The sequence below is a fragment of the Chelonoidis abingdonii genome, chromosome 11 (genome assembly GCF_003597395.2).
Source record: "Chelonoidis abingdonii isolate Lonesome George chromosome 11, CheloAbing_2.0, whole genome shotgun sequence".
Classification (NCBI taxonomy): domain Eukaryota; kingdom Metazoa; phylum Chordata; order Testudines; family Testudinidae; genus Chelonoidis; species Chelonoidis abingdonii.
In genome coordinates, this window is record NC_133779.1 from 34,689,993 (window position 1) to 34,704,880 (window position 14,888).

The window sequence follows — 14,888 nt, forward strand, 5'->3', positions numbered from 1 at the left end:
GTATTATATCATCTAGCTAGAGGATTGAGCAAGGAAAGAGGGGCAGAAAAGATGATCTGAAAGACTACAAAGCTTTACCTGATGTGCTGGATGCAAGTAGCTGGGAGCCAGTCTATTAGCTGTGGGGAAGAGATGATATTCTTGCCCTGTGCCTTTGCAGCCCCTGGCACAAGGGGACCTGGTCCATGACCAGGACTCCTAGGCCCAATGGTAGACAAATCATTAATAATAATAATAATTCATCAGCGGACGCGTGTGCCTCAGCACTAACACCTGGCGTTCAAAACAGCATTTTCCTGGAAGCCTGAGGAAAGTTTCCAAGAACCTGGCTGAAGCTGAAGCAGGGATTTTCATAGGCACCTAAGGGAATTGGGCACCTGCTTCCCATTGCCAGTGGGGTTTGGACACCCTAGACCCACCCGTTTGTAAACCCCCCGAGCCTAAATCTTCAGCTGGTGCCATTTCCACTTGCCATCTACTCTGGGCTGCATCTGCATAGGCCTGCCTTCCATCCTCCCCCTTCTGCAGAGCTGATTCTTTTCAGCTTCCCCAAAGCCCTCTGGGGGTCTGCACTTCCCCCGTGGCCCTCCTAGCCACCCCCACTCCAGCTCCCAGCAGCAGGGAGAGCCCCTCTGTTCCTGGTGCAGAGAGATGCTGGGGGGAAGAGGGCGCATTGTTAGGCTGAGGACAGAGAACCTGGCTTGGACCACTCCGCCTTTGCCTTTCCTTAGCCAATGATGTTCTATATTAAACAGCTCTCCCCCCGCCCCTCTCTTCCTGGGCTGGATCCTGCCAGGGGCTGAGGATGCTCAGGATGGCAAGGGAGACATATGCTGTCCTCTATCCAATCAGAGGCAACGCGGCACTGAAAAGGGGGTGCTTTATGCTGCTAGCTCTCCACCCACCCCTCTCCCTCCCTTGCCAGCACACAAAAGCACTGCAATTAGCTGTCTTAAGGGAGCAGGGGCTTAGCCAGCTGTGAGCTGCAAATAATCGAATACCTCTGAGGAAGGCAGCGGTGGCCCCCGCCGTGTTAAGAGAATACAAATAACTGCCATCCATTTTCAAAGCAAATTGCCAGCTCCTGCACTGAAGGCCGGTGCTGATGCAGCTCCTCGTTCCCCAGCTGCGACAGCCTTGCTGAGCAGTATTTTTATTCCAATCCTGGACGTCCTAAGGAGCCCCCTGCTACAGAAGGAGGAATGCCCAACTGGAATACAGGAGAGAGCTTCTTTGTTCGTCAGTAGCAAGAAGAGACCCTCAGAGGGTAAGTACAAGGCGCTGCCTGTGCGTCTGTTCTGCCGGGGAAAGGGTTGATGATGGAGACACTGGGTCCAGTTTTTGGGGTGTTTTTTCCTCCGTCATGCTTTGAAGGGATTGAGGAAGAGGGATCTGCATCAGTGCTGGGGCATGGCTGGTTTCTACATGCTGGAAATCATCCCTCGGCACCAATATGCTCCTTTCCCGAGCAGCGCATCCAGCAATGCACCAGGATAAAGACAAATATGTAATGCAGGAAGCGCCGCACAGAGAGAGGGGGGGTGGGGAGAATGCAGTAACCCTTCGCCACACAGCTCTCTGCCAGCCTCCTCCGGGGCTGGCTCCTACCTCTGATAATGTCCACAGTAAATCCGAACACCGGATTTCCTCGGTGATCCATAGAGTTTTACCACCTTAAAGCAGCATGCAGACAGAACCGCGTCTCCTGCTTATCCATCATCATGGAGGCCCTCTTTAGAAAGGCCCTCACAACCGCACTGGCTCTCACAAACAGCATCAAGTGGGCCGGAGGAGCAACACTGGTTTTAGTGGGGTCACTCAGGCTTGATGCTGATGTAACTGAGGTTGGGATCTGGCCCGTTGTATTAAGAATGTGTTACTATTTGGCCAGCCTCTAAATACACAGACATCTCATGCACATTGGATCCTTTGGATTCAGCCTGAACATTCATGTGCCTTTCATGCTGACCGCGCTTATGCACAGGTGTGTCATGTCAGTTACAGGGCTGCCCAGATTGAGGGGGCCTGGGGCAAAGCAATTTTGGGGGCCCCTTCCATAAAAAAAAGTTGCAATACTATAGAAAACTGTATTCTTGTGGGGGGCCCTGTGGGATCCGGGGCAAATTGCCCCACTTGCCCCCTCCCACCCGCAGGCAGCCCTGGTCGGTTATTCAGCTCTGACAGTGGGTCTGCTCCTGTTCCCTTTAAATTCAGCTGCTGTTGAGATCAATGGGAATGGAATCCAGAGGGGTGTATGGGGCCGTGCTAAAGGATCTGACAACATGCAGTCCTGATCCTGAATCCTTGCACGCCCTAAATTCCTGCTGACTTCATTTCAAGCTTCAGGTGTGCAAGGAATATAGGGTCAGGCCCTAGATACAATGGGCATGAGTTTCCTTGCCCGGCAGCATAAAGAGGTCACCAAGCGAGAGTCAGCCACAGTCACGGTCACTCTGAGACCCCTTAGCACTGCCAGAGGCCTGAATATAAATGAGAACCTGGCCCCATTGGTCCTGATTTGGCCTTCCCTTGCACTAGTGACTGCACTGAAGTGAATGGAGTTATGTCAGTATAAACCACATGGAAGCGGGCGCAGACCCAAGGCCCATACGCAGTCATGTCCCTATAAGGTGTTTTTATAAAAATGGGACCCCAGATAAGTGATGAATGGCACAAGGCTAAAACATGTATCTCCTGAGTGAAGCAGAGCCAGCATCTTCCTCACAGAAGTCCTTCCTCATAGACCCCTCTCTTCCTCTCTCAGCGTGGGGTGGAGGGTTAGCTGGGTGGCAATACAGAACATCGCCCAGAAATTTCTCTGTTCAGCAGAAGAGATTAACATCCACAGGAGACAGCAACATAGAAACAGGTGTCACTGCCACATAACCTGAAAGTTATCCTTTAAACCCGTATTGAATGTCCATTGGCCAACATGTTGGCTAACTTCAATATTAGCAGTATGGCAGAATCAAATCTGAAAGGTGAGCCTGCACACCACGGAACGGAGCATGCTGGGTCCCTGCGGATTGCTGCAATAGCTCTGCTCAGAACTAGCATCTCAAAGGGTGAGCGATAGGCCGTTTGCTGGGGTTGCATTTTGTCCAGAGCTTATGCTCCAGGGCCAGCTGATTTGTTTTTATCCAGGGGCGTCAATAGCCCCAAAACACCATGCCCAGGGGCTCACTGGCTCATGCTTTTATAAAGCCACTGTGTTTTATGTAGAAAGTCTAGAGAGTCACGTCAGATCTGAAGACTCCCCTCACCCCTGACCCATATCTGGAGCTAAATTTTCCAAATAGCTTCTGATGTTGGAACAGACCAGAATCAAAACCCTGGACTCCCACACTCCTGAGAGTGGGCTGCAGATCCTGAAGGCTGTAGCTTTACGCTCGGCATTCAGCTTGTTGCCATACAGCTGTGTCTCCTGTTCCAGACCAAGCCCCTCAGCAGGTGAAACCTAGTGCGGCCAGAGTCTCCCCCCAAGCGCGATGGGCACCACCGAAGCCACACTGCGGATGGAGAACGTGGAGGTGAAGGAGGAGTGGCAGGATGAGGACTTCCCCAGGTCTGTTCTGGTAACGCTGCAGCTAAAGGCCAGGGAAAATAGACACCTGGGTCTGACAAAGCTCAGGCAAACCATCATTCAGAAAGCAGGGATTTTGCAAGGATGGCTCACGGCCCTTTTTAAAATGTTTGCATGGCAATAATCTCTCATCACGCTCACACCTCCTTGGGCACTCAGATACCAGAGTGAGGGGCCTGGTGGTCATGTGATAGTTAGCCAGGTGGACGTGCCTCCTTCTCTCTTCTAAGATGCAGGGAGTAGCTCCTCAAAGAAAGCAATTCTGCGAGTACTTACTCAAGCGAGCAGCCCCAATGAGGCGATTGAAGTCAATGGGACTACTTGGGTGAGTAATTGCTACACGACGAAGTGATGAGTTGCAGAATCAGGTCCTAACTGCTCCCACCCTGAGCTGTCAGCCAGCCATGTAGAGAAAGACGGAGTTGCATCCACTCCGAGTAGCGCCCAATCTGAATTTTTGCCTCCAGCCCCTAGCACAGAACCCATCTCTCCCAGCTCCAGGCTTCAGCCTGTACCCAGCACCTGGCTACACCCGTATCTCTCGGGACACAGCGTGCAGCTGGCGCCAATGAATAGGGTGGAGTGGTGCTGCCTGAATGCTGTGAGGACGCCTTTCAAGCAGCGAGCCTCTCTTCCCAGCTGCAGCGGAATTGCTACTGCCGGGGCTACAGCCACCTGTGTTCATAGGACAGTGGGCCCGCTGTGTAATTTGGCCTGTTAAGTCCGGTACCTTGGCAAGGCCAACCACTGTAGTCAGAGGTCTCCTGTCCTCCTTGTTGGATGATTCGCTTGGCTCTGTTCATGCAAGTTCCAGCTGCAGGGCTCATCCAAGCACCTCTGTTTGCAGCCCACTGTACCCCGCTAGGTTTTGTTCACTCTGTGTTCTCCCCAAGCACAAGAACGAGACTCAGCCAGGTCTTTGTGTTGCTAGAAGATGGGAACAGCCCTTGCTTATTCCAGGGAGGGGCAAAATGGCAAAGCTGGCCCTGAGCCGGGGATCTGCCACAAGAATGGACAGCAGTCGTGACTCCCCCAAACGTTCTTTTTATTTCTATGACAGAAGCATCTAGAGGAACTAGGATCCCAACTGCGCTCAGATCCCCGCCTCTCCCCCATTGTGCTTGGTGCTGTACAAACACCGTGACCAACAGGCCCGCGTCTCCTGAGTCCCGGTCCAGTGCACTAGCCACTAGGTCACACTGCTATGTCTATGCAGGAGCCGCAAAGCCCCATTTTCTTCAGTTGCAGCAAATTCACTATCTTCTCATAATAACGAAGCATTTCTTGTGGGTTTCCCCCCTCCATCTCAAGGAGGGTCGATAGCCATTATTCCCATTTTGCAGAATAGGAAACGGAAGCACAAATAGCTGAGGTGATGTACCCAAGGCCACGCAGCAAATCAGTGGCGGCATTGTGAACTCAGCCCGGGTGCCTTGAATACCAGGCTCCCCTGGCCTAGCCGCTAGACCACACTCCAGCCTACTGCATAGGGATTAAACAGGGAAAGACCTTTAATGTAAATCAAACCTAACCAAGATCTGTCACTTGACACAGGAGCCCCCGCTGGACTGGCAGAATTTAGCTGGCGTTGGAGAATTTATTTAAAGGTATTTTCACACTCAAATCACAAAAGCTGTCCCTTCCGGCTTGCCTTTGAGCCCGCATCTCTCTGCTGGATGATGTGCTGAGCAACTGTATTTGCTCAGCTGCCATTAGCCCCTCTGGCTGTCCCTACAAAGATCCACACTGGGTGAAGTGAATTCAGCGCCTGGCCAAGGGCAGAATATGAACTTTCCCCAAAGCCAGCTGGTTCTTGGGGTGACTTTCCTGTTCCCTGGTAGCAAAGGGTGGTACCCACCACTGCACAACTAGGCTGAGCTCTGTCACCCAGGTTGAGAATAAGCTAAGTTGCACCGGCAAGAATAGAGTCCGCCCCTCTTCCCTAGAGCTCCCTGAAGGTTTAAGTTCCTGGCTTCGGTATGTCTCAGCTGTTTGTGTGACTCCGGTCCTGCAGTGATGCTATAGTGATGCAAGAGGGTGGATGCAGGAGCATGCTCACTGTGTCTCTAGCATCCATCTAATCACAGCAGAGGCTCAGGCTGTTCGCTGCCTGAGAGCAGGTGCCTCATAGGGTGAAACTAGCCAGCAGATGATCAGTATGGAGCAAAATGGTGGCCCATGACCCTTAGAAAAGCTGCTTTATTCAGGAAACTCTGGAAAAGGGAAAGATTCTTAAGCTAGCTGTGTGGGAAGGAAAATCCAAGGGCAGACTTACCCTAGGAAGTGGGAGACAGCAGTCTAAGCATCCTTTGGAAAGGTAAGGAAGACACCATACCTCTGACTTTTAGACAGATTCTATTGTAAATGAAAAGGATCTGAAATCCTCCATCAGCGTCATGACCCCCACAGCAGCGGGTATTTGATACACCCCCCGAGCCCGATGGCTTTTTTTTTTTTTGACGGTGCATTACCCGACTGTGTCAGGCATCAGAGGGTTAGACCAGTCACAGAACCAACCAGGGAAAGAGGGAGAGAAAGACTCTGTGTGTGTGTGTGTGTGTGTGTCCGTCCATCCGTCTGTCCGGTGGATCGTTTGCATTGATTTAGGAACATTCTTATTTCTTACCAGTTTAGGGTACTGCTGTCTGCCGGGCACTGGGCTGGAATTTAGAGGCAGGGCCAATATGCCTTTAATCAGAACACGTGCACTCATTAATATCCAACAACCTGGCTCCAAGGAGATTATCCCTTCATTTGAATATTTATACAGTTTCATTTGATGGTTGTGGTGGTGTATCAGTGCAAAAGGCAGTCTCTCTAGTTTTGTAGGGCATGTGCAGCCTATCCCCCTTGCACAGGGTTGCTCTGAGACTGGTCTGTTCTGGGGGGCCTCCGTCCCTGAACTCGCAAATCTTCACACCGCAGCCCCTACCAAGCCCTAGATGGTGGTATGCAAGTTCTAGTTCGGGTTATTAAGCACCAGGCAGAAGGAACGCAGCCTGGCATTTTGCACAGTGTGCTGGATGTCAGAATAACATACGTCATTCATGCGCCAGCGAGAGCCTACAGAGCTCAGCTGGGCAGACTACAAGTGGGCGTGGGCGAGACGTGTTGCTTAACATATGCAAAGTTTGGGCCAGATTCTGATCTCATTTACCCTCGGGTAGATCCACGGGCCTCCTTGAAATGATGCAGGACTTGCACCTGTGTGACTGAGTGGAGAATCTGACCCTGGCCCTTGCATCTGAAAGCAAAGTTTTCTGTTACGTTGGCATGGCTGAAACCTCCTGCTAGCAGCCACCATTTTGCAGAAAAGGGAGGTTTACGGCCCAGCCGAAAGTCAGAAGCTGCCTCTGGAGCTGTGACCGGGGATGTGGTATTGCTCAGTGAGTGAGCGTCCTGGCATTTTGCTCCCCGAGACATGGCTGTAAATTCTTGTGTAGGGAAACGATACTGTGTGCCTGGGTCCTATCTGTGTGTATTACAAAACCACTGCAGCTTTTTTTGTGGGGGAATTGGGAATCGTCAGTTTCTGGACAAGGGAGGGCCAGGATAGAAATGGGAGCAGCTTGAGGCAGAGCATAGCATGGAGGTCCCGAGTTCTCCTGAGTTTTAAGGCCACGGACTCCCTTGGCCCCAATCACTGAACCTCGGCATTGGTTTCCCCACCTATATAAAGGCCACAATAATACTGGAAGGGTTCGTTAGTTAATATCTACAAGGTGCCTTGATGAGGGTGGCAGGTATAATAGGCCAGGGGAGGCTGTGCCACCAGACCCCTGGTTGTGGGGTTTTGGGGGGAAGTTTTTGATTTATTATGCCCCAGGCCAGTTCTGGGGACTGCTGAGGAGGTGATATGTGCTATTCAACTTCCTGGGTTCCTCAGTAATCTCTCTGGATTGTGTAGCAAATCCCGTCTCTTCAGCTGCCCCGGAACCTGCCTGGGGCATAGCAAAAGCTTCCGCCAGACCCTTTTCCCCGGGCGGCTTGGGGTCTGGGGTGGGGCGACACGGCGTGGCTGCAGCTGGTCCAGGATTCTTCTGGGCAGGTGGGACTCGGGGCTCCTCCAGCCGAAGGGGTGGAACTCAGGGCTCCTCCGGGCATGGGGGGCATATGGGACATGGTGCTCTGGCTGCAGGGAGAGGGAGGGGGGCAGGCAGAAGGGGCAGAGTCAGGACTCCCTCCCTGAAGGTGGCTCCACCCACCACCCATGTGCCTTGAAGAGAACGAGTAAAAGGCAGTTGCCGGGGTATGTTGCAGATTAGGGCTGAGGTGCGACTCGCAGAGTTGTGGGTAGAAAAATTGCAAAGTGGGCCATGGGCCAAATTTTCCCCCCACCTTCCTTGGGCAGAAGTATGAAGTCAGGCCCCAGCTGACCGGCCCAGGGTGGGTGCTGACGTGCCCAGAGTCTGTTCACTTTACACTTCTTGGCAGGACACAGGAAGGTTGGGGGCTCCTTTAGGGAAGGCCAGGGTGGGTGAATGCAGCAGCCAAACCCACCTGCTCTGAACAGCGAGTGCAGCCCATCGAGTAGCTGAGCTCCAAGGCGTCAGCGGGGCATTGTCTTTAGTCCGTTTCCCCGTCCAGCTGTCAAGGGGCGCACACAGGGCCATGCTGTCTGGGCTGCAGACACAGCCAGGGAAGGGTTAAAACCAAACCAGAACCTTTAAATGAAAACCCAGGAGAACATGTCAACACACTTTGTAATGCGTAAAGCTTGACAACAGCCCGGCTGCTGCTGCGCTAAGCCCATGCTGGTCCCACTGTTTCCTTGTGCTCCTCCATCGCACTGTCTCCATCTGCTGTGTCTTGTCTTATACTTCGATTGGAAGCTCCTTGGGGCATGGACCATCTGTTTGTTCTGTGTTTGCTGAGCACAATGGGGCCCTGGCCCATGACTGGGTCTCCTATGTGAATACTTTATTATTCATTATTATTATTATTATATTCAGGGAGGAGCCTCATCTGGGTGGCCAAGGAAACAAGAGTGTAAGGTACCTTGCAATAGTGAGAATGACTAAACTAGAATCCACCAAGCAGGGGAGGGAACAGGTCATCCAGATTCAGCAGCTCTGCTAGACTCACCTGTCCGTCAACATCCCATCTGTGGGTTTCATACAGTTTAATAAGGGAGAGTGAGGATGTCTTTTGGCACTTTTGGGGGGTACAAGAGAGTTTGGTCTGTTGCCTTTGGCTCAAATGTCCACTCTTCTTGCTGAGTGGCAGCAGTATGTCTGGCTGCTGCCTCGCACCCCAGAAGTGGTTGCATTTCAGTGGGGATGTGATGTGTATGTGTAAGTATGTGTGTTCATATAGATAGTTCCTACAGTACCTTGGAACGCAAAATACTATAAAAATAAATGACAGTTGATTAGGTTGTGCCCAGTCTATTCCAAATGGGATGGACCCAACTCAACTATTGCGTCTGGTTGAAATGCTCTCCAGCACAGCAACAACGCTATCAATCTCTCACTCCATTGTGGGTGGCACCGTCTGCCCATGTGTACAAGGTCAGGGATGCAAAGCCAACTGAGCAACAGCTTCATAGCTCACGATCAAGTATTAGCTTCTAAAGCTCCTCATACTCTGAGCTGAAGGCCTCTTCTGACCCTATGTCCCTGCCCAGCAGTTAGAGTTGGCCAAGATAGGTCTGTTGTTCTCCATCCTTAGATGAACCAGTTTTGGACTCGATCTTTCTCAATCCAGAGCTCTTTGCATTGACACACTCTCTTCCCTAGGATCCTTCGCTGCCTGCTTATTCTGGATATATGGCAGATACTATCTTCTTTGGCTGCTCTCTTCTTCTCCATTTTGTGGCTTGCTCCAGAGCTTTTTGCACCTATGACCCATTTTCCCCTCTACTCCTCTGCATCGGTTGGGAATTGATCTCTTTTGCTAGGGAGCTGGGTGGGAGGAGGCATTGACTTGAGGATAGCTGGTCCTGTCCTATTTGGTATTAGGGTGTAGAATGTCTTCCTGATGGATTTTTAAATGATGTTGTACCTTGAATTCGATAAATACGATGGGCCCAATATACTTAAAGATAGTCGTTACGAAGCCCAGGGAACTGGGATGAACGGACTTTAATAGTGGCATCTCCTGCTAATTGTGCTTTCTTTGCCTCCTGGACCCTTTGCTCTGGCTGGCTTGCAGACCTCTTCCAGAAGAGACAGGAATGGACTCCCTGGGCAGCCCCACAGATGAGAACACATCCTGTAAGTATCAGCCTTGACTCGCTGGGCTTCGAAGAGGGTATTTTGCTGAGCCACTCTCTTGGCTTGGACACGTGCTTAACATTTCTGTGCCTCAGTTTAACCCCCCTTTAAAATGGGGATAAAATGACTGACTGCACAGGAGTGTAAGGATGCTGCACAGATGCAAGGATCGGGCAAAGCAAAGTCTTGCTGCAAGGGTGGACAACCAGGACAAGCTGACGCTTACTTTCCTCTTTCCTTGCAGCTCCCCCTAACAGTTTGAACTTTAACGGGGCTCATCGGAAGCGCAAGACGCTCATAGCCCCTGAAATCAACATTTCCCTGGACCAAAGTGAGGGTTCCATCCTGTCTGATGACTTCCTGGACACGCCCGATGACCTGGAAATCAACGTGGATGACATTGAAACCCCGGATGAGACGGACTCCCTGGAGTTCCTGGGCAACGGGAATGAACTGGAGTGGGAAGGTAAAAGGCCAATGTTGGGTGGATTTTGCTGGACTTGGGGCTTGTCTTGGATTAACTTCAACCCTCTTTCTTTTGACTCTGCTGTTCCCCAGCTGTGACACGTAGCTCCGTTGTATACCATTTGCCCTCAGTACATTCAAGGCTGACGGTATGGCACAGCCTCAGCTGTAATCAATTGTCAGCACTCCGGTGAAGACAATAGAGCTACCAGGATGTTAAATTTAATTACACCATCGTCGCTATTACTGAGCGGTTCAGCTATGGTCACTTCTTGGAGCAGATCCTGTGCACCACTTAGGACTAAAGCAAGAATTGCCTCTCCTGTTGTGGGCTCCAGGCTTAGCTGCTTCAGTTCGCCATGATTAATGGTGTCTAGAAATTTTATCTCTGCATCCCATCATGAGGTGGCAGATTCTCAGTTTGTGGGTGTTGTGGTCTCTTATTGTCCTGTGTGGAGAGCACACTGAGACGCCAGCTTGTATTCTTAAGGCATACATTCTGAATCTGGATGTTGTCTGAACTGTGTTGCAGGGGATTTTTCACACCTGAAGAGGCACAGCTATGCTGATGTAAGTTTTCAGGGTAAATCATAGAATCTCAGGGTTGGAAGGGACTTCAGGAGATCACCTAGTCCAACCCCCTGCTCAAAGCAGGACCAATCCCCAGACAAATTTCTACCCCAGTTCCCTAAATGGCCCCCGCAAGGATTGAACTCACAACCCTGGGTTTAGCAGGGCAATGCTCAAACCACTGAGCTATCCTTCCCTGTCCCCCAACCAGCTGTTTGTTACAGCGCAGCCTAGATAAGCACCTTAGACCTCTGTCCGGTCTCAAGGAGAAGCTCACCAGAGCTTTCACTTTCCCTCTTCCAGATGATACACCAGTGGCCACAGCCAAGAACTTGCCTGGGAACAGCGCAGACCTCTTTGGGGACGGGGTGGTGGAAGACGGCAGCGCTACCAATGGGAGACTGTGGAGGACGGTTATCATTGGAGAGCAGGAACACCGCATTGATCTGCAGATGATCAAACCGTACATGAAAGTGGTGACACATGGAGGTGAGGTTTGGGAAGACCATGGCGCCTCAGAAATGCACTGGCCTGTTGGCCTTCCTTATAAAACGTTGCTTCTTGGGATGGTAGGGCTGGAAGAGATGTAGCAACCGCATAAGCAGTGGGTGAACCACAGGCTCAGGGAGGCTAGCTCCGGCCTGATCCTTGTGGCCGAGGCCCCATCCCTCCTCTCCCTCTTCCCCTGCCGGAGCCCAGAGCCCCCCAGCACTGAGCAGGCAGCTCAGCCCCCAGCGCCCCCAAACCCGGAGTGCTGGGCGGGCAGGCAAGCATGTGCACCAGCTCCAGCCCCCCGGAGTCCCTGGCCACAGGCCGGCCCCCATTAGCCCCAGACCAGAGCCCGGGGCCATGGAGGAAGAGCTGCAGAGCTCTGGGAAGCAGGAGGGAACCTGGGGGCGGAACGTGGGCAGGGTCACACAAGGCCACACAGCCTTCCCTGGCCTTTGATACCCACTACCCACGAGCAACTGGTTGTCTTGGCCATCAGTAAGGAGAGCCAGTTCCCCATATCGTACACAGTAGCTATCCCACTCAGCACAGCAACATTCACATCACTAAAGCTGGTTGGGATTATTTTAACTAAACTTTTTTCCTTTGACACTTTTCAGGAAAGGGCCAGTTTCAATGCACTGCCTGTCTGGAAAAATGTTTGGGGAAAAAAAGTTTTGAAATTGTCAAACCATTCTGTTTTGACCTTTTCAAAGCAAAAGGTTTCCCTCATTTGGTCCAAAACGACTATTTGTTTCAAAATTTAAGTTAATTCGTAGTTCAAGTAAAACAAATTTTTAAAAGGTCGAAACCAAATGTTTTGCTTGACTTGAACTGGAGGTCTTTTGCAAAAATTTTCAAGATTTTGATTTTTCATCCTAGGACAGGACAAAATATCAAAAATCTTCCAGGGATGGGAAAACCATTTTCTACCCAGCTCTGTATGTCACCCAAAAAAACCTAGCTACATAATAGAAAGCATACAGGAACTGAGGGCAGCAAGAGATCTCGGGTCTGGTCCTTCTCAGAGGTGCAGGACACCTTCAACATACACTGAAGTCCACTGCAGCTGCAGGATCTAAGCAGCTCTGAAAACCAGACCCTGGTGTCTCAGGCTGGATACCCAAATACTAAGGCATCAGACATCATGGCCACTTTTGAAAATTTGTGGCTAGCAATGAGTCAATGGTACAACCAGAAATAGCGTTCCTTGTCCTGTGCTTTGACATCAGACCATATTTCCCCCAAATACAAAGACTGGTCTATATCCAAAGACTGAACAATGAGCTGACTATTCAGAATATGGGGCCTGACAGAGCACTTTAAGATCAACTGGGAGGCTGTTGTTTTCATCCCCTGGGTAAAATTTTCCTGGACTGGTTCATAAGTTGGGCTCTCTCAGTCAATGGCCTCTACCTCTGGAATTCAGCTCCCTTGGGAATTTGCCAAAATTTTAATCTGCACAGCTTTGTGGCATTCTGCAAACCGTAGTTATTCACAAATAAGCCCTGAGCTGCTACAGCAACAGGAGCTTTATAAACTAATACAACAAAGCGAATGTTGCGTTTCATCTCTCCCGGGCCGTGATCCTGCCTAGTTCTTCCTGCATGGAGCTCAGTGGGAGTTCTGCGCAGGGTCAGGACACCTTTCTGTGGATGGGGTGGTGTCCCACAACACAGCATAAGCACAGGCCTGGCTGCAGAAGCACTTTGTTATTTTCCGTTTTGACCTCCTGCCTCTGTCTCACTCAAGTGGCCATGCTGTACGTCTCTCTCTCTATTAGGGTACTACGGAGAAGGTCTCAATGCTATCATTGTCTTTGCTGCCTGCTATCTCCCAGACAGCAATCTAGCTGACTACCATTACATCATGGAGAACCTCTTCTTGTAAGTTACTATGCCAAGTTGCATGATGGAGGGGAGGCATGAAGTGTCCCAGGTCCCTGAGTAACCTCAGTATCTGTGCCACTCACTGGGACTTTATATGAGCACCTCAACTGGGAAACCAGGCAAGGTGGAATCCATGCCAGTTATACAGGGTGCTGCTGTGTATCTGGCTGAATACTACTGGATGACCTGATGTCTACAGTGTCTTACTACATGCCCAATGGTCCAAATTCTGACCCAACACAGATACTTCAAAGCGGCTTCATATATAGCATTAGGGTACGCCCATATGCTGGCTAGCAATCAATGCATGCCCAGAGTAGAAATTATCCATCTGAGGCTACTTCTGTGCAAAGGAACTTATGGACATAAATGTATGAACCACCGTTCCTGATCTCTAGGCCCCACCTAAGCTCACCCCTCCATGGCTCCTGCAAAGATGCCTCACAGTGGATTTGAAACATCATCTCCAAGTCTCAAAACCCGCAAGGATAGATAGGTCAGATTTTCAGTTACAATGTTCCTTTGAACCTTCTTTTGGCCAAATCCAGCGACCTGGGTCACAATACAGAGTCAGAATAGATTGGAAAATGGTGGGGCTGGTGGGGCTGGGAGAGAGGGTATATACAAATAAACCCCGCTGTGTGTACTGAAGCTTCAATCCCTGCAATTACACTCCATTGCTGTTTTGGATTTTCACCCGATAGGTACGTGATCAGTAGCTTGGAGCTGCTGGTGGCCGAGGACTACATGATCGTGTACCTGAATGGAGCCACACCACGTCGGAGGATGCCGGGTCTGGGCTGGCTGAAGAAATGCTACCAGATGATAGACAGAAGGTGAGGAACGCCCTCTGTGAGCAGGTTATTTCCATGATTGTCCACTGCCCTATACACCCAGCGTAAGGCACCACCAAAACAATACAAAGGAACCTTAGTGTACATGAGACTCAGCCCCAAAGCTGAATGCTGATTTTGGCTCTTCGGCGCCCAAGTAAGGTATGTTAGGACTGGATGCATACAGAGGACTGAGAACCCACCTCTAGGGGGTGGAACTTAAAGTGTAGATGAAGCAGCAGCAGACAAACTGCTGAGCACGACAAGTCCCGGGGGCAGGGATCCATCCTGCTGAGCAAAAAAGGGACAAAGTCAGCAGAATTGTTTCTCACCTGGTATCATTCCACATGAGGCACCAGGGACTCTTTCAAAGCGATGCACTGGGAAAGCCAGACTGCAGTGCCGAATGGGCCCTAGCAGGAGGAGCTGTTGGGTTTGCTTCCTCATTACACACACTGGTCATTCATTCCTGATTACCATGTTCACATGTTGCAACCTGCCCCAAATTGTTATATATGAAGATAAAGATGCAGCATATACAGACCGGGGGTCCATAAACAAGAAAACACAGAGTTGTTTTCACATCAGACTTTGATGCTGTGTCGTCCTTTCTACTGGTTATATTTCACAGGAGTATTAAATACAAGCATGTATTTGGGATTGGGATTGGGATTATTTAGTCTGCAGCAGAGAAGAATGGGGGGTTGATAGTTGCTTTTCAACTACCTGAAAGGGGGGTTCCTAAGAGATGGATCTAGACTGTTCTCAAGTGGTAGCAGAGACAGAAAAAAGGAGCAATGGTCTCAAGTTGCAGTGGGGAGGTCTAGGTTGGAATTAGGAAATA

The 14,888-nt window shown here is 50.6% G+C and overlaps 1 protein-coding gene across 3 annotated transcripts in view; it reads left to right on the forward strand.

Moving 5' to 3' along the window:
- The first annotated feature begins 888 nt into the window (after window positions 1-888).
- The window catches only part of ATCAY (ATCAY kinesin light chain interacting caytaxin), a 29,227-nt gene continuing 15,227 nt past the window's right edge, over window positions 889-14,888 (forward strand). Inside the window, exons 1-7 of one of the 3 annotated variants that reach the window (XM_032805490.2) lie at window positions 889-1,267; window positions 3,434-3,565; window positions 9,737-9,798; window positions 10,043-10,264; window positions 11,137-11,322; window positions 13,106-13,208; window positions 13,916-14,047. In XM_032805490.2, the coding sequence (XP_032661381.1) occupies window positions 3,489-3,565; window positions 9,737-9,798; window positions 10,043-10,264; window positions 11,137-11,322; window positions 13,106-13,208; window positions 13,916-14,047 (782 nt within the window). In that variant the 5' untranslated portion in view covers window positions 889-1,267; window positions 3,434-3,488. The remainder of the gene's footprint in view (window positions 1,268-3,433; window positions 3,566-9,736; window positions 9,799-10,042; window positions 10,265-11,136; window positions 11,323-13,105; window positions 13,209-13,915; window positions 14,048-14,888) is intronic. The other 2 variants (XM_032804702.2, XM_075070869.1) reach the window with 2 other exon arrangements.